General features: G+C 42.6%; 2 protein-coding genes across 3 annotated transcripts in view; both read right to left on the reverse strand.

Moving 5' to 3' along the window:
* Positions 1–13,526: 13,526 nt before the first annotated feature.
* LOC121614099 (dickkopf-related protein 1-like) lies at positions 13,527–15,454 on the reverse strand. Its single transcript, XM_041947874.1, has 4 exons — positions 15,054–15,454; positions 14,787–14,928; positions 14,464–14,598; positions 13,527–14,353 (listed from the first exon to the last, which is right to left on the reverse strand). The coding sequence occupies exons 1-4, from the start codon at positions 15,267–15,269 to the stop codon at positions 14,088–14,090; spliced, it is 759 nt and encodes a 252-aa protein (XP_041803808.1). The 5' UTR covers positions 15,270–15,454; the 3' UTR covers positions 13,527–14,087.
* Positions 15,455–17,480: 2,026 nt separating this feature from the next.
* The window catches only part of LOC121613601 (cGMP-dependent protein kinase 1), a 76,631-nt gene continuing 66,880 nt past the window's right edge, over positions 17,481–27,231 (reverse strand). For both annotated transcript variants that reach the window (XM_041947083.1, XM_041947082.1), the window contains exons 10-18: positions 23,312–23,408; positions 23,036–23,175; positions 22,148–22,237; positions 21,585–21,726; positions 20,951–21,114; positions 20,603–20,725; positions 20,430–20,492; positions 20,252–20,318; positions 17,481–20,121 (exon numbers count right to left, since the gene is read on the reverse strand). In XM_041947083.1, coding sequence (XP_041803017.1) covers positions 20,023–20,121; positions 20,252–20,318; positions 20,430–20,492; positions 20,603–20,725; positions 20,951–21,114; positions 21,585–21,726; positions 22,148–22,237; positions 23,036–23,175; positions 23,312–23,408 — 985 coding nt within the window. In that variant the 3' untranslated portion in view covers positions 17,481–20,022. The remainder of the gene's footprint in view (positions 20,122–20,251; positions 20,319–20,429; positions 20,493–20,602; positions 20,726–20,950; positions 21,115–21,584; positions 21,727–22,147; positions 22,238–23,035; positions 23,176–23,311; positions 23,409–27,231) is intronic.

Here is a 27,231-nt window from a genome sequence, read left to right on the forward strand (position 1 = left end):
TTCCAGTTGGGATGATGACATTTCTTCCTCTGCCTTAGCTCCACATACGCTTCCTGCATCGGGGTGTCCGGCGATTCGCCTCCCTCGTCCTCCTCCTCCTCCACCACCACCCGTCTTCTCCGCCCTGTGGTGCCAGCGCGTCTGCCACACAGCCGTTAAGGCTAATGCGACACAGGCTCCGGATCACATTTCAGCCTCACATGAGCACCCCCCTACTTCGTCTCCCCCCCATCCTCGTCCTCCACCCACCCCCATTTCCTCTCTTCCAAGCTGACCAGGCCTGGCCCAGGAAGTATACATTTGATCAGAGAGCGCAGATCAATAAAAGCGCGGGATCCCAGAGTCATCATTTGGTGTTTTATGATCCAGGAAAGTGTCCGCTAAATGATTTCTCTGCTTGTTAAAATAGTTTTGTGAAGCTGGAAATGGGTGGCAGTAGCCAAGCTTCTGCTCAGATGGAGCAGGGTGTGTGTGTGTGTGTGTGTGTCTGCTTTTCCTGACAGCGAGAGTAGGGGTCTCTCGAGGAGAAATGATAAAAGTTGAGGAGGGAAACATCAAAAGTGCGGTGGGGAACGAGTGTGGTGAGATCGCACACAGTGCCGGGCCTGCTGTCTCTCTCATGACCTCCCTGTCATGTGGCTTCCATGAGAACCAAACATCCAGCCACAGTTGTTTCCATACAAAACCAAGCTGCTTTGGTGATCCCAATGCTCCTTTTCTTTTTTCACGACCACAAAGCTAATCGTTTGGCTGCTTTTGCACGGCTGCGTTTTTTCATCTTATCATGTGCGAAGGTCACAGCAATCGCACACAAATTTTATCGGACCCCCTTTTTTTTTCTTTTGCCGCAAAAACGTCACGACTATCAGTGTCGTCTCCTCGACGTGAGCCAAATTCCCCGTGCTGTGTGGTCAGTCCCTCTGTCACACTTCTCTCATGCCTAGTCTGGTAAACACAGTTGAAAGATACCAAAAAAAAAAAGAAATGTCTCTTCAAAACATCAGTGTTGTGTATGTGTGCTGCTGCTCCATAAATCTGCCAACCTTATCACGCTCCTGTTCTAAACTGGGGGCATAACCAATTAACGAGGCCTACACAGTAATTCGCTGTCTGCGTGTTGAATAACTCCTCACTCCCAGTTCCCATTAGTGGCTTATAACTGCAGAGGTTCATAATTATACCATGAATTGTATACGTGCTTGATTCGTAATTATACCATCTATATAATTATAGATTCATGCTTCCTCTGCAACCTGTTTTGACACATATTTCGTGAACTCTTGTGATCAAAGCGATTGGTGTGTAAATGTTATTGAGTCAGGGATTGCAGTAGATCTTTTGGCAAATGTTTTTGTTGTTTCCAAACACTGGGTAAAAACTGTTTTGGTGTTAAAAAGTGGAAACGCTTGAATCCCTTCTGAGGATGAGACTATCCATCCCTGCAGATGAAGGCGACTGGTTCTCGTCTATAAAGAGGCCAATTTCATGCAATTATTCTATATTCTTAGCAAACACGTCGTGATTTTTTTTCCCCCCAGGTTGATGCAAATGGAGCTGTGAAGTGTTCGCGAAACATGAAGCTGCATATTTTCTAACCACGTGTCTACTCTTTGATTAGTGCCTTTTCACTCCACAGTCAGAGTATAGTAGGTGCCCTGGAATTAATGTAATTGTTTGAAGTGTAAAGTGTAAAATCAGCATCACATGGCATTCATTTATGAGCTTATCAAATCCAGATGGAGGCATATTTTGCTCAGCATGATTCGAATATCCATCTCTTTGAGTCTGCTTGCAATTAAACCATTCAGTGAACGTTCAACAGCCTGAGAAAAATCCAGTCTTTTGGAATCAGTGGGACACAAAGCAGGGTGAGCTGTTAACACCGGGAAAGACCACCCCTGATTTTGACTGTAAATGATATTATACGTCCGTCAGGGCTCAAAGTCCTACATCAAAGCGAAGGAGACAATACAACTGTGACTGGTTTTTGCCCTGTGTGAGAAAATCAGGAGTGTTTTGAGAGCTGTAGAGCTAATCTCTTCTTTGGATACACAACAGTGACGGCATTCCTCTTGAGGTACTCTATATGAAACTCAGCCAATCAGGTGAAAAATGGAGATAGAGACAGAGGACCAATAAAAAGTGCATTATGGGAAACTCCAGATGTTCCGCGAGATCGAGAAAAACAAGACGAATCCCTGTCAGAAATTGCCCTGGGGCAACATGGGGTTGTAATTTCAACCCCATTAAGATGCATTAGTGTTAATTTGTTTAAAGACAAGGAGCTGTTGTGTTGTGAGAAGAAGGCCCATTGTGTTGAGAGTGGGGTGTGGACAGCGCCAATTAGATTTATCTGCAAATGTTGGCAAATGAAAACGCCAATTCTTAATGAATGGAAAATATTTGTGTGCAGTTGATTAAAAGAAGAAAACTCCGGGTAAAGCCGCAGATACGATTAATTAAAAATGTTGTGTGCTTTGTGGTTAAAGAGAAGAAAGGTAAAGAAAGGTGTAAACATTTTGATACTGAAGTGTAACTAAATGACAGAATGGGGATACAAATACAAATCGTGTTCTAACCACATAATGAGATGGTATAAACGTGTTTCTTTGAGATGGCATGGCTAATCCTGAACACAGCAAATCTGTTGTGTATCTTTCTCATGAAGTTCAAAAGGTAAAGCTCCCGATCGGGTGACAGGTAGCTCAAGGGTTTGAAACCTGCATTAAAGTCTCTCTTTTATTTCCTTTCACTTTCAAATATTTACTGTCCCAAAAGTGGAAATAATATAAGATTAACAAGAAAAGGAGAAATGTGTGGCAATAAGGCAGAAGAGGAAGCTTGCAGTGGAGTTTAATTTTTCTATTTTTATTCATTTGTCCAGTGAGAGAAAAGTTTAAAAATATGAAAAAAGGGACCATTTAAGAGCATCTGGGCAAAGCAAGACAGAGGTGGACCACTGGGGACTGGATAAGCTTGACAGGGGTCAAAAGGGCAACATCTAAACGGAAAAAAAAAAAAAAAGACGTATCGGCCTCTCTCATTAGAGTGCAGTGCACCGTGGGGACTTCCTGGGTTAATAACTGGGATGGGGTTTGCATTACTTTGTGTCTCAGCAGCAGGAGAGGAACACAACCCTTTAATACAGCAGCTTCAATTACACCACATCAGGAAAACGATGTCCCCTTAGATCCCATTAACAAAAATAATACTCAGAAACAGTGGCGTGTGTGTCTGCGCCGCGTGCGTTCGTGCACGCAGGAAGAACTTCCAAGTGTCTTCTGGCGAGTTGACTTTGGTTCGTCGACTCTAAAATCTGGATCCAGAGCTCAGAAATTTGTCACAATTGTCCTTTAGTCAGCGCTGCAAAGCCTGATGCGTTTAAAAGCTCGAGTACTGCACCAACATCTGTTAAATTGCTGCCATTGATAATCATCACAACTACCGGCAAATTGCTGCATCTTATCGCGGGCAATTAACAAAACACGGAACTTCTAAAACACCCTCCGGCTGTCTTTTCTCTTCCTGAAATTCTCTTTCTTTCTCCCTCTCTCAGCTGCTCAGACATATGTGGCCTCATGTCAGGGGATGCCTCTTGTAGTGAATGCCCATTGAAGGAAGCGATTTTGCCAAATGCCAAAGCCATTGAGTTGCTTCATATCCTGTCAGATAAGCGGCCACAAAGAGCTCTCTTTTTTTTTTTTTTTCTCCCCCGGCTCCCAAACCGTTCCTAACATCTTAACATCCTCCTCTCTTCCTCCCCGCTCCCCTCCTACTCCTCTTGTTAGTTGATAAAGAGCGTTGTAATGTCAGGAAGGACACACATTCCTGACGATGTACTCACAGATCTCCGAGGAGCAGGGGTTAGCTTCCTCGCAATGTGTGTGACAGATCAGACGGAAGAAGGGAAGGGACGGAGAGGCAGAGATGAGAGCAGCAGCGATACACAACATTTGAGGGGAAACAAGGGACTGAACTGAAAAGTCCATGCGGTGAAATGAGGGGAGAGAAAGGTGAAACACAAGGAAAACATGAGAAATGACATAATTGGACTGGATTCAGAATAATAATAATAATTCTAAACTTTATAGCACCTGTCACATTAGCTCAAAGTTGCTTTAGATTAGAAAGAAAACAACTTTACTATAGCTTTATCATAAATGAGCCACTAATCAGCAATTCTGCTCTGTGGAAAAAGTGCAGCTCTGAAGGCCAGACTTGGCACCGAGCTGAATGTAAAGTCCCACAGCTCCTGCACAACATCCAAAGTGCACCCAGTTAAAAAAAAAAATTCAAGGTTTATGTGATTGCACCGCGGGAGTCAACAGTAGCAAGTTTACTATGTCGATCAGTTTGATGGTAAATTACATGCACAGGACAACAAAAAAGCCTCTGTGTCTCCAGTGAGCCAATGTTTCAAAAACCACCCTTTTGGCAACATTTGGACGTCTCGCAAGTAGAACGCCCAATAAAAAGCAGATTTGGTACTCAGCCCCAAACCATTAGTAGTGAGCCGAGGCACTCGACGTGGTACACAGGCGTTAATTGCTTCTTTGCCCGTAACTTTTTTTTTTTGCAGCCCTTCTTTAACGCGGTTGTTTTTGTAAACAAGGTTATTTGGAAGGGATTGTAAACACCTGTGTGCTGGGAAATATTCCGTGTGATCGGGACACTCGGATGCTGCAGAGTCTGTCTCGGGCTGATAAGTGTAATGCTGCCGGTGTGATCGTTCACAGTCTGGTGATCTGTGTTATCTCACAGAAGCTTGTGCCTCTTGTCCATTAGAAGATCTTTTATCACTTTTTCTCTTTAATCTTCAGGCCATGCTTTGGTGTTTTACTCATCCTCTATTCCAAACCTGAAACTGACCTGAGAAACTGTCTCCAGATGCTCCACTTAATGCCTCTGACTCCATTCGTATAAGTAGGAAGACAAGACAAAACTGACCAAAACCCATATCAAATGGCAGCCTTATTATATAGTACAGTGTTCGCATCACCATTCTTGAGATACTAAAAATATCATGTTTTTAATATTTAAGATTTTCACTCCAAGTGGATTCAAATCCCATTTTTGTTTTATTTTTCTTTCCATTCCTCCAGTAAACCTCAGCTCTTGCTCATTAGATTTACAATCCGTGACATTTTACAGTCCATAACTGCCTCGAGTTTATTTTCATTTTATTTGCACATTTTCAATTTGTCAACATGAACTATTTCAATTTAGTTGCCCCGCTGACTCTGCAGAAAAGTCTGCTATATGTAGCAATAGTGAAAACAGTGTTACATATGAAGCCTTCCCAGTTTGGCTCCTATCAAAATGGCTGAGATGCTTGTGGCTTTGTGATTAAGCTGCTGCAAACCACACAGCCCAGGGAGAGTAAACCCAACATTTAAACCAAAACCCAGATACAGGCAGCCTGGGCAACAACAGTGGCATATTAGTACTTACTCCAAGACAAAATGTCCGTCATTTGTGTGTAACCCACATTCAGGCAATTCGGCTTCTCAGCACATGGAATTAAGTCTGGGAGGCTTGAGGGGGTTTGGGGTATTATTATGCAGCCATCTGACAACCCTGAATTGTCTGGAGGAATTAAGATGACTTGTTGTAAAACTGGCTCATGTGATTAGCGTTGAGATTTTCAGCTCCACCGTATTGTCGTGATTTTTTTCACACGTTCTTAACTTTTTCGTGTATATTTTTCACTGCTCTCTCTCGCTCTCATTAATAGTCAAGTACAGATCACCTGGTTGTTGGACTTCAAAGCAAGCAACAATTGGATATCAACAACACCATTACTTACCAAGTCCCTGTGAATCTCTGTTTGACCAGTGGGACCTTTACCAGAGGGGAAAATAACCCATCTGTCCGGCAAATGCTTCCATATGGACACAAAGAGTGGGGGCACATTCTTGTGGAAATGAAAGCAGGTCCTTTAATCTAAGAGACATAATCAATAAATGATAAGGCCTGTAGCTGCAGGGCAAAGCGGTAGTTTGAAGATAACTTAAGACAAGATTAGTGATGGGACAAAATGGGGGTGGTGGGGGGTGATGTTGAATTAAAACATTATGCATGGAGGACTGGACTTAGTTGCTTGGTAATCATGGGTTCCTATCAGCTCTTTAGATCACTTCCTGCAAGCTTAGCTCAGCCGTATTCAAGTGATCATTGTTTTATCTGGAAAGAATGCTAATTAGAGTTGTAGAGAAGCCAAGCCTTGCCGACATCACCAAAATACACTATGTGGCCAGTTTAAATGAGACAATAGATGCCTTCGCAACAACTATTATGCAAAGGAGACATTAGAGTACCAATTTGGAATGCAATCTCCGTCTAGCAAATATTTACCAACAGCCAAAGACATGGAAAAGAGTCTAGGAGACAGCTAGCATGGCTAATGACTGAGTATAGAAGGGCTGAAATGTACATTTCAGTAAGAGGGGGTTAGACTGAGGCTTCTGAGTGCGATTCAAGCCCCTGGGGAATGTGCTGAGTGTAACATTTGATGCGCAAGATAACCAAAGTAGTGGGCATTTTCAATCAACGTGTCAACCCGAATTTCAGTCGAGATTCAAAAATAACACCAAGGATGGAGGGAGGTTTTAGGCTTGGCTTTGATTTCATGGTACTATAGGTTTAAAGACCAGAATTATATTTGAGTGCCATGAGAATTTGTTCATCTCTGGAGCTGTTTCTAATGATATGGAATGACCCAGACGGGTGCTACTGGTCTTAAAGTCCCTAAAAATAGAGATGCTTATTTGCAATCCCACATTTGGGCCCATGCGCACACAGAGAATGGCAAACTGTGACACCAGGCGAGGAGTCTAATTTTCCCTTCTTTTATGGTTATTGCTGAGAATCCGCTCTAACAGCAGCCTTTGAAATAACAAATATGGAAAGATATCCTCTGACTTCTGTATTACTGGTGAGGAACACTGCAGGTTGAGAACTCTTGGCATTCACATTACGATTAAATCTTGAGTCACTCGACTGTAAAGAAACTTTGAAATTGTTGTTGTTCGTCTTTTTTTCTTCCCTTTAATCCATAAGATAACAACCTATTTTTTTGTCTACTGTGAGAACTGCAGCTTCAGGATGATGTTAAAGGCAACAGTGGCTCCTTCCAAACAGATGCATGTGTAGTTTGTGGTTTGTACCAGCAGGGGTAAGTCTGAACGGATCCTTTCAATGTCCACAGTTTATCAAATTAGGGGAAAAGATGTCATGCACAATAAACTTAATTCTTTGTCTCTGGTTGTGGCCAACAGTGGGTGCTGGAGTGTGTGTGTGTGATTTATACCTTTCTCTAAATGTCAGCTGTGAGAGTGACAGTAATATGATGTTTCCCACCCACAATGGAGGAACACACACACAGTGAGCAACCTCAACATGGCTGTTTGGTGAGGCTATAGGGTGTTCCCAATCATTTCTGTACCCACAACATAGACAATGAGCATGTTGCGCTATTAAGGTTTGGTCCTGTGAGTGGAAGAACCAGGCAGCACATAAGGAAATAAAGGAGATTTCAGCCTGTAATTTGTGGAAATCTTGCTGTTTGGAAGCAACATCAAGACTTTTTAACTCGTCCACTGGGAGCAGGGCTAATGGCCGTGAGCAGGAGAAGAGCTATACACACATCTGTAGAAAGAAGTGAACTTGACCACTTCACACATTTACATTCACTGGGCGTTTCCTTTTGTCAGCTCATTTAAGGCTCCTCAGATGTTGGTGTGAACAAATCAACATTTAGATAGCGTACTAATGTGCGGCTGAGAAGACCCTCTGAAGATAACTACCTTTGATATGACCCCCTGGGACTCACACTGTCCCCAGCTTAGCCCCACCAGCAGGGGCAAGACAATCCAGTCCATTTGCCCCCCAGAGAGATCAAAGCCCTGGCCTCCTCCTTTTCATTCTATTACCAAAGACTCCACCTTTGCAAAGTCCCTACACAAATGAGATTGTGCATCAACCATTTTCTTTGGTGGGGTTAAAGGCAGTGTTTTTGAAAGGACAGAAAACAAGCAGGGACATTAAAGAGTTTGGGTGAGGGTATGAAAAGAGGTGGCAAGTGGCAAAAAAAAAGCTCCGATTAAGGCCTGATGACTGTTAATGGGACAATGGTTGAACCACTGGGGCCATTACTGTGCCATTGTCTGATAGGATGCTTCCCTGTTGAGTTAAGGTATGCCATTACACAACATTCAAGCCTTTTGATGCTCCTGCTTAAGGGATATTCATCCATGTCTCAGACAGACAGACTCATCTCCTGTTGAGGATGTTTTATGAAATGAACCGAGGGCTCAGAGACACCCATTTCCTGCCCCTCGTAAAAAGTAGTCTGTCTGCTGTGAGCATACTGGATTAGGTATGGTACACGGCAATGCCTACTGATGGCTCATATTGGGGTTTGCAAATCATTGGCTAAACTGCCTCTCCTCGGTACTATAAGGTATTTTTCAAAGTATAAGGTTTCTGCGGTCACCTCTATTCAATCAGCTGTGCTAATTGACTGTGACGCCATAAGCCTGCCGTCTTTCAGTGTTATATAACTGGATATAACTTTATTATCTACTGAATAGCGACTCAGTCCGTGTGAGTTTTCCACTAACTCTCTCACTCTGCAATATATTTTTTTGACTTCTTCAAAAACTTCGTGAATAATGAGTAAATTATATGTGTGAAGCAGCTTTGCGCAATGTGGTTGTGGCTGAGGCAGACTTAACATAGCAGCCAGGAGCTGAGCCAGCTCTGGCCCTGGCCCTTGTCCTAGCCCCAGCCCCAGGCCGCCAGCAGCGAGCTTCTGGACGAACTATAATGAAGAGTAGGCATTTTTATACCCAGCTGTAACTCTGCCCCCCCTCCCGGTGCATCTGTTCACTCCCTGCTCATCTGGCAGAGCGGGCAGACTTCACATATTGGGATATTATTTGTATAAACAATGGGCAGATTGTTTGTTTGCCCTGAATTGGTCGCAGCTGTCTAAGCACTGGGATGTGTTGCACATGGAGCGACTGGAGAGAGTGAGGGAATCCACCTGAAGGATACAGGTGGTGGAGGACGAACTAAAGTGCCTACACAGCCCTCCGGTCTCTGGCACCACTGGCTTTGCTGAAAAAGCCTGTAGCCAAGGGAAAATAAACATGAGTCCTGAGAGCAACAGAGCATGGCAAAACACAGGGCATTGTGGTCAGGTATCTCTTTTCTTGGGCTTTCATGCAGTGTTACTGCAACAAGCAGCTTACGCAACGGCTTATAACACGACCACTTGTTTCTGTTTTAGCCCAACACACTTACCCACCATGGGCCTTCACGGCTGAAATCAGAGCAGCCGACTTTCCTTCATGTGGTAAACGGGGACTCAAACATAGTATGACATCATCAGAGAGGGACCTGAGACCACAGAGGAGGTGTCAGCTGCAGATGGAAGGAACACCAGGATGGATCAAACCAGTCATTCATGAACCTCCCCTGGTGAGCAAACCCAGTGTCGCGGCTCTGTCCCAGGGATAGCAGTGAGAGACGGGCTGGGCCTCTTGGCCGCCACATGGAAAGCCCTAACCACAGTTCTCTGATTGAGTGGAAATGTTTCACGAGCATGCTGATATTTTAAATAAATAGTCCAGTGTTACAGGAAAAACGCAACTTTCACTCTCACAAAGGAGACGCCAGTTAGCTTAGCTTAGCGTAAAAACTGAAAGCAGATGGAAACAGCTAGCTTGCCTCAGTTTGAAGATAACAAATCCACATATGAGCAACCAGAAAACTTACTAATTATAGTTTTTCTTACCAAATTTTAAAGGTTGCAAGGTTTTGTCAAGTTCAAACAGAAAAAGGCTATCTGTTTCCAGTCTTTATGCTAAGCTAGGCTAACATGCTACTGGCTGTATGTAGCCTCATATAATTTTTGAAAATGGAATTGATTTCTCAGCTAATTCGCCACAAGAAAGCAAATTAGCTTATTTTCCAAACATGTCAAGCTACTGCTTTAAGTACGGAGCTGGTGCCTGGAAATGTTTACCCTAGCTTAGCATAAAAATTGAAGGTGAAAAGCTAAACTGACTCTCTCCAAAGTGAAAAATAAGCATTGTGGCATCTATAAAACTGACTGCAACACGTCTTGCTTGTTCAAACCACACGGAAGAAGAAGTGTAAAAATGACTAGTTTGACTAGTTAGACCTTCCTCTTGGTGGACAACAGCCAGGTGTAGTGACTGTGCATAGCACCATGAAGTCTTGTCATCAGATTTGGTGCAATCGTAGCTGGAGAACCTGCACAGCAGTACTGAGCAAGTATTTTAATTTTTCTTTGTCAAAAAACAAGTCTAACATGTGAATCCAAAATCACAAATTGTAATTTTTGGAGTTGCATCATGTAGGCAGATGTAATGCAATGCTAAGCTAAGCACATCCTGATTCCAGCTCCATGACACACAGACTTGATTAATCTGGGAAAAAAGCTTGTGCTCAGAAATAGGGCTCAAATCCACGCAAAGACAAAGAGACAGACAGAGGGAGGAAGGCAAAGAGAGGTGAAATACAATATACAAATAGTTTGGAGGTGAGTGAGAACAATTGTCACTGGTTAATTACCTGGAACGTAACATGAGACCCAATCAAAGTACAATACGTCATCACTTCGCTCTGTGAAAACCCTTGTTTCCCCTGTTGTGTTGACATCACCCAGAAGTTAAATCAGTGGAGCAAACCTGTTCTCCACCTGCACTCACACACTCAGCGCATTGTGCTGAATGAGTTGTCCTTTGTTTAATTGTTATTTCCCAAGGACAGGGAGATTTCCCCGTATTGCTCAACCAGGCAGATTGTCATCCCACAAAGATGAATAGTGAGCATTGTGCGTCTTTTCTATGAAGTGATCAGCGCCAGCACCCAGAAGTTTGACATCTCCCTGTGAAATTTTGTTTACATAAGAGCTTGGTTTTGATCCGAATGCTCATTCCAGAAGTATGCCACCTCTTTCATCTGACAAAATAACATGCATTGCCTCTGTGTACACTGCCTCGTTTCTTTACCCTTTCATCTCTGATGTCTGTCAAGGGTATTTTGGCAGCGATGTTAGAATAACAATGGCAGAGATGCCAGGTACTAAGCAGAGAAAAGCTTGACTGTTAATCTTAGATTGTGAGGGCAGATATCAGATTTTAATACAGTAGTATAAACAAATAAGTTCTGAGTTTTATTGCACAGCAAGTCTTATCATAATAAACTGAGCTTGACGAATATCAGGCCAAACCAGAATTTGGTTTGTTTGTGTGTTTGTTAAATTTGGGTTATACACATAAAGTACACATGAAATGCATAGCCGAATGAAAACCGACATACTTTACATGTGTTGATGAGTATTTTCACGAATCGCAGCATGCAGGCGTGTTGCTAAGATCAAGCTTTGCTGTAGTTACATGTTACCAGTTTTTGGAAGTGTACAGTAGCATGAAAATGCATGTCAGTGGAAATGCTGATTCATTCTTGTGGTATGACAACACCAATTGTTGTTGGTTTGGATGCCATTGCGTGGGTGAGCACGCTGTTACTCCAAACCTCTCACACCCCGAGATTCGCCCCTATGAGGGTGTGTGACTGTGTGTGTACATGTGTTTGCATATGTGTGTAACAGCAGCAAGGTGGCGTGTGGGGACACGATTGTGTATGTGTCTGTTGTCGTGGATGCTGTTGTTGTTGCTGTTGTTACTCTGGAGTCCACTAAACCTACCGTAGCTGCGTCTACTACACACACACACACACACACCCTGGCCTTCCTGGAGTTAGGGCACATGCCTGTGGCCTGTGTGAGTCTGTGGTTGGAGTAATGATGACAGACTCACACACAGATTCCAGGACCCCCACAAACATGACTTGGCTGAGCCTGCATGGTATATTGTACTGCTGACAATGCTCCCATTACTCTTAATTACTCTGAAGAATGGACACTAAATTGTTTAAATGGAGTATGTCTCTCTGTATGTCTGCCTGCCTCCTTGTCAGTCCATCTGGTGGGAGTTTTCAGATCCTTTACATAAGTAAAATTAGCAATACCACAATGTAGAAATACTCTATTACAAGTGACAGTCCTGCATTCAGTGTATAAGTAAAGTATTGTTGTGATTATACCTTTATTAGCACTGATACTTGGCTAATTTTTACTATTATAGGTACTGCTGGATACTTTAAATAGCGGTTAAATAATGCATTTTATTTTATAGCTTATTTTAAGTAGCTTTTTACAAATCTTAAAGCAGCTGGTAACAGCAGCTGTCCAATAAATGTAAAAAGTACAATGTTAAAATGTATGTCAAATGGACATACTCAAGTTAAGTTCAAGTATCACAGAATTATACTCAAGTACAACACCTGAGTAAATGACCGTAGACACCACCACTGATCTTCTGTGCGAGTCAGAGTACACCTCACCTCGCCTTGCCTCAACAAACTGCAAATTAATGCCTATGGATGTGAACGGATGAAGAGGTTATCTTGCTCGGTCAGATATCAAGAGTGTCTTGTGCTCCTTTTGATCTGACACGAGAATCAAGCAGAAAGTACAGTAATTTCCACGGCATCTTCTAATCTAAACAGGTCTAATTACAGGCACCAAGGTGTATTTGGGTGGATTCATAGCCTACACATTAGAGCGCATCCATTGCACAGCAGCTGGGCGTGCTGTGCAGTTCGAGAAAACCAAAATCCTTTTTGTTATGTTTTTTTGTTTTGTTTTGTTTTGTTTTTTGAGTTGCATCACAAAAAACTGAAAACTGCTGCGGTGCACCTCATTTCATAAATCCTTGTGTAGATTGAGTAAGATGAAGTAATTAGAGGCTTTAGTTTGGATAGCTAGCTATCTGCTCTGCTGCACATGAAGGCAGGGAAGTTATAATTAGAAACTAGCCAGCAACACCAAAGGGTTAGGTGGCAAACCCTCGCCAGGACACACATACTTTGTTATTACCTCTTTGCAGTTATCATTTGATATGGCAGCATCCTGTCCTGTTTTTAATGTTCGTCTGATGACACAGCCCCGATGGACCATCCTCTTGCAGGATGTGGCCTGTTGAGGCTCCAGTAGAGGCTCATTACAGTTGTATGTTTGTTGTAAGTATGCTTTTCTGTGAGTGTGGGCCTGCACATTTTTCAGCAATTGTGTGTAATGACTTTGAGAAGCATATCTGGGCCAAACATTTAAACCATCCACTCAGCCCCAACCGCTGATTTGTGAGGAGTGGGCCCGCATTGAGTTAAACACCACCGAGTGATTGTTCAAATGACTCTTGCTTTCCAGAAGGGGATAGTTGTTTTTCAGCCAGAAACGATTCCCACCCTTACCAACCGTTAAATGAATATTTGGACTAAATGGTTTAGAAGCTAACTGCTGCTGGAGAATTCATAGTCGACACATCTCGAGCGACGCCTCAAACATTTCTTTGTTTTTGTGTTTTTGGGTTTTTTTTGGTGACACGAAAACACTGTTGCCAAAAATGAGGGGCAGGAAGAAGGAGTGAGGTTATCACATGACGTTTAATAAAACAAATATATTCAGATTTTCTATATATAACATTTTCTTATAAAACAATATATATAACACATTTACAATGCATGCAGCACCATGTCTTTATAATACCGGTGTTGACAGAATTCAATAGCTCAATTAAGTGCCACCTCTGGGATAATATTTACAATACAGTAATTTACTGCAATAACTGAGGCTTGAAGTTCCATAAAAAGAGAAACAAAACAGCTCTGCCATTACCGACGACATGAATCGATCTTCCCAAGACTTCTGAAATGTCACTTCCTAACTTCCGACTCCTCATCTGTTGATGGGGAATTGGATCGGTCCGTCTTGCTCTGTTGCATCCCTCTGGGTGTATCACTTTTCCAGGAATCATGTCTATCCTTCCGGGTGCTGTTTATGTCAGCAACTTTGGCAGGAAAGAATGTCTTAGGTGTTGGGTGTCTGTGTGTGTGTGTGTGTTTGTCAGTGTCTGTGACTGATTTGTTGGTCTGCTGGGTGTGTGTCTCGTGGTGTGTCTCTTTCTGTCTCTGTGTGTGTCCATGCGTGTGTGTCAGCGTCTCTGACAGGTGTGTAGGTTCCGGGCCGCCGTCCTGCTGACGCCGTGGTCTCTGTCTCCTTTCTCTGGTCGGCAGGTCATGCCGTCGCCGCAGTCACAGCGCTGGAACAGCTCCAAGCCGTGGGTGCCTTTCCTGCGGTGGCGCGTGCACACCTGGCCCTCCGTCAGCACAGGCTTACAGATTCGTGACCAGAAGTGTCTGGCGCAGCACAGACCCTCAGAGCAGTCTGCAGATCTCAGGCAAGTATCCCCCTCCTGGCCTGCACACAGAGTGAAGAGAGATGAGACTTTGTTACATGGACCAAACCTCACTGTGGACTTTTTGTGGTGCTATTTTAACCTGGTTGACGAGTCTTAGTAGGACACTCACCTTTCACAGCAGGAGGCTGATGGCCATGGGCACTGGGAGGCTTCTTGGCGTGATGCTCCATGGTGTTATTGTGTTTGTGCCAGCCAGTGATGATGGATGCATCTGTGCCATCTATGTCATTTGCCTGGCAAACACCTACAAAGGTGAAAAGAAAGAAAGACATTTAGGGGCCATATTCAAGTCATCCACCTCTTGCGCACATTAGAATGAATGAGCGAGCATGCAGATGCACAAGGGCTACAAGCAGCTATCAGAATATCTTCAATGATTTGATTAACCATAATTGTAAGTCTGTATATTTATGATGGGGTGCCTCTGCTTACCATTGCTGCAGCGGTTTCCTGCACAGCACATGGAGTCCCGTGCGCAACGCTTCCGGCTCTTACGGCAGGGCAGGCAGGCGCCTCTGGCATCGTTGCAGAATTCATCACCTCCGCAGTCTTCATCATCCGTGCAAACACCTGGCTGATGTGGTTTGATAAAAACAAGAGCAGCGTGTCATTGAATTACTGAGATACTTACTTACGAAACTTACACAGCCGCAACTTCTGCGGTGGCGCACAGAATTGACTTTTACGCACGGAAATTACCTGCAAGGTGTCTGCGGGTAATTTGTGTCCCACGCTACCGGAGGGAGAGGTGCGCGGGCTCGGACTGACAGTGTCGGAGCCTTTGCTACCCGAAGCACCGGGCAAGTTTTTGATAGCGTTGGAGTTCATCAGGACAGTCCCCGTGTAAACGTCCCCAAGGTATCCAAACAGCGTGAGATACACAGCCAAGAAGCGATGCGCAGACGGTATCTGCATGATTCTCCCCTTACACTCTGCTGCGTTGCAAACACACGGAAAGAAAAAAAAAATCCCTTCTGTTTGTCTGCAAAAGTGACTGAGTGACAAAGTCCAAAGCGGCCTCGAGTCCTGAATCCCAAAGTTTCCAGAGAGTTTCGGCACGATGCTTTCGGAGCCTCCTGACTCACAGTTGTGGGATGATCTCTTTATACATGTGGACCTGTTTGTCTTCCCGCCCCTCGCTGTGCACAACAAAGGCGGAGGGGTGGAATTTCAAAGAGAGCCCCACTGTACGGAAATGGCCATCTATTCTCCCTGCACAGGACTGCGTTTCACAATGTTTGTGTAATGATAATGACCTGCAAAGTCTGTCTGAGTGTCCGTCAGTCTGCGACGCACACTGGAAGCAAAGTACACACACAGTCAGGACTTACTGTGCCTATTTAGTTTAAAATCATATTTTCACTATAAAAAGGGTGAATACATTATTTATGTTCCTTTTTAACATTTAGCTTTTTTCTGTCATTTATGTCAACATCCACAACGTGTGTGCATTTTCTGCTCTGTTTCAACACGGACTTAAGAACATCTGTGGAACTCTTAGAATATAAATATAGGCTATTATAGTATGATTTGAATTTAAAATCCTTTTTTTTTCTTCTTCAACTTTTGCAACTGATTCAAATGACCAGATTTCCTTTGTTTTCTCTAAAATATTGATCACGACGATTCACCATTTATTCATGAATTTGAATGACTCTTATATGTTTAATTAATCTAGAAGCACAAATGTAGTCGTATATATACATTTATCATTTGTCAAATGATTAAGCTTTATACCTGTAACAAACCCTCGCCAGTATTCCCCACAGTGCATTCTGTGTTTCCTCGCAAACTCCGTTAGCCTTCTTTAAAGCTGTTTGGTTATTCCAGGTTCTTTGACATTCAAGTAGCCTAACTGCCCTTTGGCTGTGAAGACAGTGATTGAAGTCACTTGCGTCGATTAACTACTTCATTTGATCCCTCTGATTGCATAGGGGGCAATTATCCTCCAAAGTGTGCTTGATTACACCAGTGGCGAACATCAATGTGTAGGATATGCAGACCATTAAGGGGTGTGAAAAGTTTACCGAATTAATGGACTTCCGTGGCGAGGCCTTTCAGGGTTGACTGGCACTTCGAGATTAAAGGCAACTCTGATCTGTCTCTGCTCTCTGACCCTTTGGGCTCCTCCGCTGCAAGAAATGTCCTGAAACACTCAAATGAAGTCTTGAAAGTGCGGATTTGACTTCAGACTGCAAACCGAGTCAGGTCATCTCACCTTTTCTATTTTTTAAAGTGACTGTTTTCTTGAATTAACCAGTGCTCCGTCCTACTTTTGATCCTCCTACTGCTGATTAATTAGCTCCTTAAAGTGACTGAAACACATGAAGCTGAATATTGTCACTTTCCAGTAAACTGAGAGAAGTTTGTCTGTGAAGGCATCTCGGCACTTGGACGTCATCTGCTGGTCACGCAGCCTATTTCTGAGTGGATGAAGTATGTGCATGCGTGCGTGTGTCCATGCACGTGTGCGTGCGCATGCGTGTTTGTGCATATGAGTGTGTGCGTGCAAATGCGCACGCGCGTGCGTGCGCCTTAGACGTCCTGGCACACTGTGGCACTTTGCGCGTTTGAATTGCTGTATATCTTTTGAAGTAGAGCTTTTATCTCCACTTTACTAAATGTCAGTGCTGGTAAGGTGAGCTCCTTTGATGCACTTTGATCCCCTTTGATCTCGCAGAAGTGTCACCCTGTTGTTATGGCTGAAGCCATTCCCCCTGTCCCGCAAACAGATTTGTTGTGCGAATAACACTGAGAGCAGAGAGGCTGAATCATCATCTGCACTTACCACTAAGTGGATGACACTAACTCTTGGACTGATTATTAGATTTCAGGCAACCTTTGCCAGGTCGCACCAGGCTGAGGCAGTCGGTTTGGGAGAGACTCTGTCTCACCTGCAGCTCCCTCGTGTGGCGACTGCAGCCAACTGCGAACCCTCACCAGCACACACAGCTTCCAATCAACCATGCCGAGCTGTTTCAAATAACTAAGAGACAAACACCACTCAAAAGTATTGTTTTTACTCTATAATTTAAAAATCTGACACAGTGGCACTCTGCAAAATCAATTTACAGCAGAATAAACAACATAACACAAGGCAAATATCAGGTAACATTGCAGAAGGCGGTCAATATAAGACTCACAACCAGTGGTTCGTAGAGTGATGGCATACATAAGGCTTTGTGATGAACATAACCTGCCCTTAATACAGCAAAATACTTATGGTATGTCTACAGATGTAAGATTTCTTCTAATTCTTAGCTCTCGACACACTGAACGACTTATAGGATATCAATATCAGTGTGTCAGTCTGTTTGGCTTCCTGGGATGAAATATGAGTCGTTCGTCTTCATTCAAACCAAACAATAGAATGAGAATTTGGATGATGATGCATTCTGATCAATGCTGTCATACTGTCAAAGGCTGTCAACAGTGGTAAACGAAGTATGGAATGCCATTAATATATCAATATTTACACTTGATTGTATATTTATTGCCTTACTCATTTATTACAGATTTGATTTCAAAGACATATATATGTATTTAGTATTGACTTAAATGGCATTCCATGAACTAGAATAATGTTTTCGTATTTGTGAAATGTTCAAAACTGCAAATCATTCTTGCCATCTCTAAATGGTCATATTTCATGACTGAGTCAGGTGATGGATGGTCCCTCTGAGCTGTGATTTACTGTTCACTTTATATTAGGCCAGTTGTGGTGGATTTCATGACACCATATTAGATACACAGAGAAAAGCATGTCATTGCAGCCTTATCAGGTATGATAGATTTCTATCATTTTACTGTCAGTAAATGTTCCTGTGAGATAAATCAAAGGGGTAAAGCAGGAAATGTGTTCCACATACAGTTCTATGAGCCATCAAATGACTAGAAATTCTCTTTCCATTGTGATTAATGTATTTATTAGATATAACAAAGGATGAGAAGCAGCCGTCTAAGAGGACACATAAGTTTTTGAGGTGTATATGTGTTCATGCAGCATCAAAAAGGACTTGTGATGTTAATTTTGTATGCCATTGATTTAAGGCACTTACATTTCTTCTGATTTTATGCTCTGACTTTTGGACATGAGAGTTGATGAGCTTCATGAGAGATCATGGCGCAAAGTTTCACAAAATGTCATCTTTTTCTCCATATCGCCGTCTGTCTGTAAAAGACTTTCAAAAGCTCTGCAAGAGGATGTTAAGCCTTAGGTCTTAAGATGATGTGTATGTGGTCAATTTTGCCTCCAAAGGAGAGGATGGAAAATTCATATGGATGAACTTAACATAGTTAAACCTGTTTAAAAACCTCAAGGATACCACGTAGCACAATGTACCACGGTGTCAAGTGATATCAAACAAATCTTCACTTAAGTTTACGAATTGACACAAGTCTCCAATTTTCTAAACGAGGAAGTCAAGTACGTTACAAAGGAACCAAGCACAAAAGAACCACGATACAAAAACAATAACCAGTACTGTCATCTCACCATCGCTTATTATAATTTATCTATAACAGCACCAAAGACATTGAAACCATGTTCACAGTTATGTCAGAACTATACAGGAGCGAACAGAGGACGAGGCATTTGGGTGATTTAAAAACAGAAGAAGTATTCAGGTAGTGAAGTATTCATATGCGTGATTAAAAGCATTTTAAAGAACAAAAAGACGTGTGTGACTTCATCTACTGAAGCTTTAAATTAGCTAGAACTGCTGATTTTCTCAGTTAATGGTCTTAAGTGCATAATGACACATTGCTTCATGTAAATACTAGCTGACATTTCATGTGTGTCGGTGTGTGATTCATTAAATTTTAAGCAGGGCACTTAAAGAGTCATGTCTCTCTCCACTGAATGCACAGTGTTTGTGCTTTTCAAGGTAGGTTAATCTTACATAAAGTGTACTAAGTATTTGATTTTAGCCCAGTTGTGTCCATGTGTGAGATTGTACCTTCAAATACTATGTACTGTACATGCTGTATGCCATACGGATGTTAAATAAGAAGAAAATCTGTGACATTCAGGTTAGTCTTGAGCACTTGATACCAGTTTTACTTGCAAACTGTAGTGTGTTGATTTCTGGAAAGTGTCAGCGATTGCAGCAAGCAGCTGCATGTCAAAAAACAAGGAGGCAACTGCAGTAACATCGTATACCCTTCTAAAATCCACCAAATATTTCACCAAATATGGCGGAGAAACAAACACAGAAAAGAACTCAATCATCAGCCTCCTCTCTTTTTGAGCCGTCCATCATCACATTTTTCACACTCTTATTTATCCAATCGAATATTCATCCACCCACTTAAACATCTTTCCCTGTTACATGGGGAAAACATGGCTCCATGATCAGCCTCTCTTTATTGTGTTTATATACGTGTATCCCTGCACTTTCTTTGCCTTTGCCTTTGGAGCTGAGCGTAAGACAACACTGAAGAAGTGCTACAGCAGTCCCATTATAAATGCTTGATCCAGAGCCACAGTGAAATAAAGGCATATCGGTGACCCAGAGGGTTTGCCATCCATCCGTTTAGCTTCTTTTCCATATGCTCTCTTTCCTTTTTTAAAGCAGTTTTTTTTTTTTACAACACAGCCATGTCCTCATGATGGCCTCCAAGCAAACAAAAGAAGAGTTTCTTTTGGTTTTAGGGGAAGAGGAGGACTTCAAAAATCAACGTCCCAGCCGGAATTGTCATCTGGAGGCGGGTCCTCGTTGTCCTCTGGGAAGCTGTCGAAATTACTTGTGTCGACAGCCGATGTGACCTGAGAGAAAGACAGAAGAATCTTTAACAGAAAGACTAAACAAGCAGACGAAAAATGGATTTTGGATTTGAGATTACCCAAAAAGAGAAGACAATTATAAGAAGTAGAGCAATCAGCAGTGTGCACTTACATTAGGGATAATAGGGGGTGTCAATGTCCCCTTCTTCAAGCCCTCCCAGTTAAAGCCCTCAAACCATCTACAGGAAAAACAGCATCACTTCATCATTTCATGATTATGTTTTACTGCACAATTAGACTGCATAAAAGCAATGAGTAAGAGTGTTCTAGTCATTTATAAACATGCTTACTTGTGCTTTTGGATGTCTTTGACACCATTTTTCAAGTTTCCCAGTCGCTCAGAAGGATTATCCCTGCAGTAGAGAGAAGAAAAAAACGGCATGAATCAGCGTACAGACCACTTCAATGGGTTTAATACAGACCACTTCAATGAGTTTAAACAGCTGGAAGCACCAACACTCACCTGCATAGCTTTTTGATTAGGTTGGCAGCATTTTTGGTAATTTTCTTTGGGAATTCAATCATGTCGATGCCTCTCAGGATGATGTTGTAGGTTTTCATAGGATCGGGGCCAGAGAATGGAGGGCTACATAACAGAGGCAAAGATATGAGTCATGACGAGCAACAAATGCATTATGTAGTGTAAGAATTTAATCTGTGTGCTCATGCACCAACTTGTCAGTTATATTTATCACTTGCTGTAAGAAAACTCTTACTCAAAAGATGTTTTTATTGTGTGTGGTGTCATATATTTCCTGACAGGGAGCAGTTAAGATATTAGTTTTATGGACATGCCCAGGCTTGTGTGTACCTGCCGGTTAAGAGCTCAAACATGAGGATTCCTAGAGACCAGTAGTCAGCTGAGATGTCATGGCCCTTGTTCAGAATGATCTCTGGTGCTACATACTCCGGAGTCCCACAGAAGGTCCATGTCTTCTTTCCAAACCCGATCTTCTTGGCAAAGCCAAAGTCTACCTGAGGAAAAGAATGAGTTTATTTTCTGTCAGTCAAAATTGAATAAGAATGTGAAATAATTTCATATTAATTTGGCTATTACACACACACACACACACACACACACAAATATATATATATATATATATATATACACACACACAAAATTATTCAGTATTTTAGTTTTTCACTTGATGCTTTGGAATGATGGATAGAAAGACTAGAGCAGCTGGTTTCTGCTACAAACTCCTTTCTCTATGAGGAGAGAAGGGAATGGCTTCACTCCAAAAAACACAGAAACCACCTTAACCTCAATTGTCCTTTTTTTAGACTATAATTATACTTTTATTTACAATAATACATTAGGCAAGTGTTCAAAATTCATTCCTTCACTGTAGTATCACAGAAAGATGAGGTTTCACCTGTTTGCAGCATTTCTGATTTCCACAAAAGACACAGATCCAGAGGTTTTTTAATTATTGATGTCTTACCAGTTTGGCATAGCCCCTGTGGTCCAATATAAGGTTCTCTGGTTTGAGGTCTCTGTAGATGATTCCTTTGGAATGCAGGTAGGCGAAGGCCTCCACCACGCAAGCTGTGTAAAACCTGGTGGTTGAGTCCTCAAATGAACCCCTGGAAACAAATGAGGACAGCAGAGCTGAACTGTGAACTGTGTGGTATCTAACAGCAGTAGTCGAGCAGAAATGGCTTTTCTGAAGCCAACCACCAGGTTTCTGCACAGGATACCAATGAAAATTTGTATTAAATGTTAAATACAGAAAGTAAGCTCATTCTGGAAAATTAGCACTGCAAATCACCATATTTTAAGCACACATGCTATAAATCTAGCTAGAAACATTGCTCCAAAATTCACTGTTGAGATATAAACATGTCATCGAGGTCTAACAGCGAAGTGTGTTGGGCTCATGTGAAGCACAAACATTACTCTCCTGACACACCAAAAACCCTGAAATCCTTGAGGTAACTGCAACTCTCCACATCTTGTGGCACTTTCTCTTTGAGTATTAGTATCTGACCTGAAAATAGAGCTTACCGGTCTCGAAGAATGGTCCACAGCTCTCCTCCTAAACAAGCTTCCATCAACATGTAGAGGTACTTGCTGTCCTTGAATGTTCTATAGAGTCTGAAAACACAAAGGTGGATGTTATCTCTGTTGAATGCAAAAATGTTTAATGCAAGGAGTCCAAAATTTATTTTACAAAATAAAAATAAGAGCTGAAAGGTACACCTACAAAATGATTGCTGACACCTATACACTGACAGTACATCTCCATTTTAAACTTTATCTTTACGCATGCATTGGAATGTAATTATTTAATAAACAATAATACATCCCCCAGTTGCACAATTTTAGGTAAAACTGCCTCCGTTATTCATTTTTTAAAAGCAGTACATAGATGGTCAGAAACACAGCCACTGTTTGTTCAGATTTTTGTGGCCACTTCTTACCGTGTCCAAATGAGTAAGAGAAAAGTTCAGTTGTAGCTTAAGGCAACAACTAGTGCATTTGAGAGGGAGTGCAGACCTTCATACAGACAGACATTATATATACTGTATAGTGTGGCTTATGTGCAATCTCTTCTTTCAGGGCCAAAACAAGCTGAAGCTATTTCAAGCATATGCAGAGACAAGAGCCGAAGAAAACACCTTGAACAGGTCACCAGAGTATCTCAGGAACATCACAGGTGGACACACAAGCACTCATACTCACAATCAATCCTCTCTTTCGGTACAATGCAAATTGTTTCCAATATACTTGACTTGCAGGTGGGAGGAGAACTTTATTAACATAAAAAAGAACCTACACACTTTGCACTTATCGCCCTCTGAGGTATAAAAATATACTGAGTCTTGTGACATGTGTGGAACATACAGTAGATCACATATGTTGCATTTTAATGACGCTGTTCAGCGAGTATACCTAACAATGAAGTCAGAGTGGGCCTCCTGCATGATGAGTTTCTCTGAACGAATGTGCTCCTGCTGTCTTGTGTCGACAATGTGCCGCTTCTTCAGGATCTTCATGGCGAAGGTTTTGTTCTCGTCACTCTTGAGCTGAACCTTCAGCGAGAGGTGAAAGGAAGAACTTACAATGCGTAATGTCAGCCTGCACATCCACCTGCACAGCCTCTTAGACAATAGTGAAGATGAAAAAAAGCAATCATTCATGTTGCTGTCAAAGTGCAGTGCCCCCTACCAGCTCAACACGACCAAAGCCACCAACCCCCAGGGTGTCGATGATGTTGAAGTCAGCTAGGTTGAGATTGAAGAAAAACGCATTCTCTGCTTCATACCTGTGGTGCCAGGAAAAGGGGAAAAAAGACAGAATGGGAACAGGATTAGAGATGAGGTGAAGGATGAAAGAAGAGATAATCCACTTTCAACAACCTGAGACAAAATATCCGTCTCCTCTTCAGCTCATTTGTTTGCAAATCTTAGAGGATTTAACTCATAGTAATCTATCAAGGATGTTATTGAGGATGTGGGGTGTATAAATATGAGCACGTGAACAGGATGTGCTTGACTTTAGTCCTCTGGTAAACCTCTTTGACCTCTCTTTGAGCACAGACAATTGTCCCAAACTTGTCCCTATTCTTGACAGGAAAGAACAAAGACGGGACAGCCGTCAAACGAGCGGCTCACAACTCAGCTGGCTCTGAAGACACGCCTTGGCTCGGCCACCGAACACTGCAACATGCCATTGCAGACCTGCACATGCTGGCAGCGGAGACTGTTTCCATGTGTCCACCCCTTATCCCCAGATGCCCCGTGTCTTCTCTGGTTATTGTTTGATCCAGACAGAGTTTCATCAGCTCAGTCTCTGGATCAGTGGGCTTAGGACAGATCTGAGCATGGGCAGCCCTATCTGGGTCACTCGGAAGAGACTACCGCCCCAACGTCAGGCCCAAAAACAATACAGCTGTATGCCAATAACAGACATTTATCAAAAATACTCCAAGACTTGTTTAAATAAGGCTTCATGGAGCAGCAGGGATTAAGTTTATTTACCTAAAGGATGAACGATGACTCATCTTATTCCGTTCTGTGTTTGAATTTCATATATTCAAACAACAAATGAGACTCTTACTTTTGTCGTACTTCATTGAAAGATTATGTGGCCATTTGAGATGTGGAAAGAGATTTTTCACTCCATCAGATCCACCAGATACATTAGTTACACTGCAAGCTGGAACAATAAAACCTTTTCCCTAAGCTGCATACCAGTGGGCACAGTGTTGGCACGTGTTGGCAGGTTACCGAGGCTGCTGTTTCTCGGAAACACTTCAGGTTACCAGGACAGTCAGTGTTTGTGTTTATAGTGTGCATAGGCACTACTACTCGCATGGAAGATTCAGAGGTGATCCTTTCATTTTATTCTCTCCACCCATCATCTGGAAGCTGGCCCAGAACACGCTCCGAATCTAAAAATGCTCCCTGCTTGACAAAAGGACGAAGGGTGGTAACTGAGAGCACGTGGATTACTGTGTGTGGGACAGGATTATTATTAATGTCAGGGTGACCGGCACGCACGCATGCATGGGCTTATGAGCGCGCACACACAGGAAACCACGCACAATATCAATGAGGTGTGGACATGAGGTGTTCAGGTTCTGTTCCTGTAGGAAGGAATGGATGGGTTCATTTTACGTTTTGCAGGTCTTTAAAGAGGTATGGAAAGTGATAGTATGATTTGGCCAGCAGATGGCAGCGTCGCTCCATTACAAGTATCAGCGTAGGCAAAACGTACTTGCTTATGAACCTCAACTCCAAGCCTTTCAAGGCTGAAACATGAAATGAAGCTATTTTATTAAGTAGGCAACAAGATGCAAAAGATGAGCTCTCCTTTAAGCGAATACAATAAGACAACCATGAATGCAGCTGGTGGAGTTTGCTGCAATGAATTGTAATCATCAAAAGTTTTGTGTCTGGAAAAGGATTTCCTGTTGCTGTGTCTCAACCAAGGACACACAGGCTTTCTGGGAGTTGATGAATAGTGAGACATTTCCAAAAGCAGCAACACAAATATTCATACAGACATTTTTTTTTCAGGCAGAGAACAACACTTGGAACATGATATTGGCAAGCAGACCCAGTGAGACTCAAACCACACATCTACCTTAAATAGATGTCATGACCATGATCCTTGAATGAAAACTAACACAGAGCTCAGCTGCATCTAACATTGCAATGCAACCCTGGTTATTTACATAATACATGTGTTTTGTGGTCCCTTGTAAGAGGTTGAAATGATATGTTGTTTATTACTGTCCATTACCAGCACTGCAATACAAAGTGTTTCTGTGCGGGTCAAGTAGCACCCCAGTGGGTGATAATCTGTATCAGTGAACGGATGAGATCATAAAAAATGATGCAATCCCCATGTGTCTACGCGCGTGAGTGTAAATGTGAGAGTGTGTTGTGCGCTATTATCCTCATTTCCTTTGCTCCGGGTTCTTCTTGGTCTTGTCTGACTCAAGGGAGAGGAGAGAGGAGAGGACAGCGTCTCTGACCTTACAGCTGACTCTCATTAAATGCCACTTTTATTTACCAGCTATTCCTGCTTATTGAACTCCTACAGACATTGGACATGCTGAATCATACTGGGTCATATTTTCTAAAAAATCTTCAATTACAAAGAGTTTTATTCCTGAATGGGCCTTTATTAGCAGGCAGTGGACAGTAAAGTATTTATACTCAATAAAAGGCATCTGCAAGTTTCATTAACTTAGATTTGAGACACTTTAATGACAATTCAAATGGAAACTGTATTTTTTAGGGCATTTTATGTCTCTATAAGACAGTCAACAGTACACATGAGGGGCGAGACGGAAGAGAGAGTTCAGGAGTGACATGCAACAAAATCCCCGACCAGGGACTTCACAGTTCAGGGCCAGAGCTATAACTCACAGGCCAGCAGGACACCCCTCCCAAAAAAAAATTTTTATAGACTTCGGCAACTGTATTAAAAATATTAAAGCATGCTCCAGGGAATTTAGATAACATAATTTAAGATTGTTTCTCAGGATTTGCCAGTAAGACTATTTTGCTTCTGGTAACTTATAATAACAGATTCTCACCTCTCATTCCACGAAACAAAATACTTTCAATTTACGTTTTATGCATGTAGAAATACAAGTGACACATTACAGGGTTTGGCTCTACTTTGTGTAGCGTGACGCTCCTCCTGCACAGAGAAGCACTGACTTGATCAAAAACAATGTCCACATATAGCACATAGCGGGGAGCTGGTCTTTGAAGAAAAGACCTGCCAGCCTCACAGACAGCAGCTGTATTTTGCTGTACAGTTACAGTACTGCTGCAAGGTGCTTATCCACTGTGACCAATTAGAGATAGTTTCCATCACCGAGGGATCCTGACTCAGGCTTTCCTCACCAAGACACAAATGTGCTCTGCTGGGCGGGGAGTGCCAGCAAGAGACAACACACAAACACACACACACACGCAGCAGGGAAAGCTACCTTAATCAGGGTGAAAATGGCTTTGATGTGACAGATTTCAGGGAGCACGGGAAGACAGTAGCTGTATTTTAAGGTTAACTTCTGTAGAGAATAGGGTTGATAATAAGTTTACAAACGGTTGCCAGGCAAAAGTACGATTTCTTGCTCATTTGCATAAAATCAATCTTAAACTGGTTTCCCCAGAGACCCAGGAATGGGAAAAATGGGGTCGAGAATGCACACTGCAGGTCTCTTTCTATCACACACATCTGCTGGCAGAGCAATCATCAGTGGTAGCGAGCAGGGGAATCTGGGCAGGGCTAAATGCCAGAAGCAAGCCACTGCTCTCGCCCATTGTACCCATCTTCTCTTGCCTCTGTCCAACACAGAAAGTGATGTTATGTTCTGGTCTTTGCTGACTAAATTCCACTGACTCGCCGAAGACGACTGACTCTCTTGGCAGTCAGCTAGAAATCTGAAGCATGGAACAGACAGACAGAGGTCTAGTCCGCTTTGTCACCCGCCTTGTTCTCTCCCTGTCTCTCCTCAGTCCGTCCATCTATCTACATCTTTCTTTCTCTTTCCGAGGTGATAAGCCGCCCCTGCTCTCTCGCTCTCTGTAATCAGTCATCACCGGGTTCTTGTCTCTCCTCACCTT

This window comes from Chelmon rostratus, chromosome 11 (genome assembly GCF_017976325.1).
Source record: "Chelmon rostratus isolate fCheRos1 chromosome 11, fCheRos1.pri, whole genome shotgun sequence".
NCBI classification, from domain to species: domain Eukaryota; kingdom Metazoa; phylum Chordata; class Actinopteri; order Chaetodontiformes; family Chaetodontidae; genus Chelmon; species Chelmon rostratus.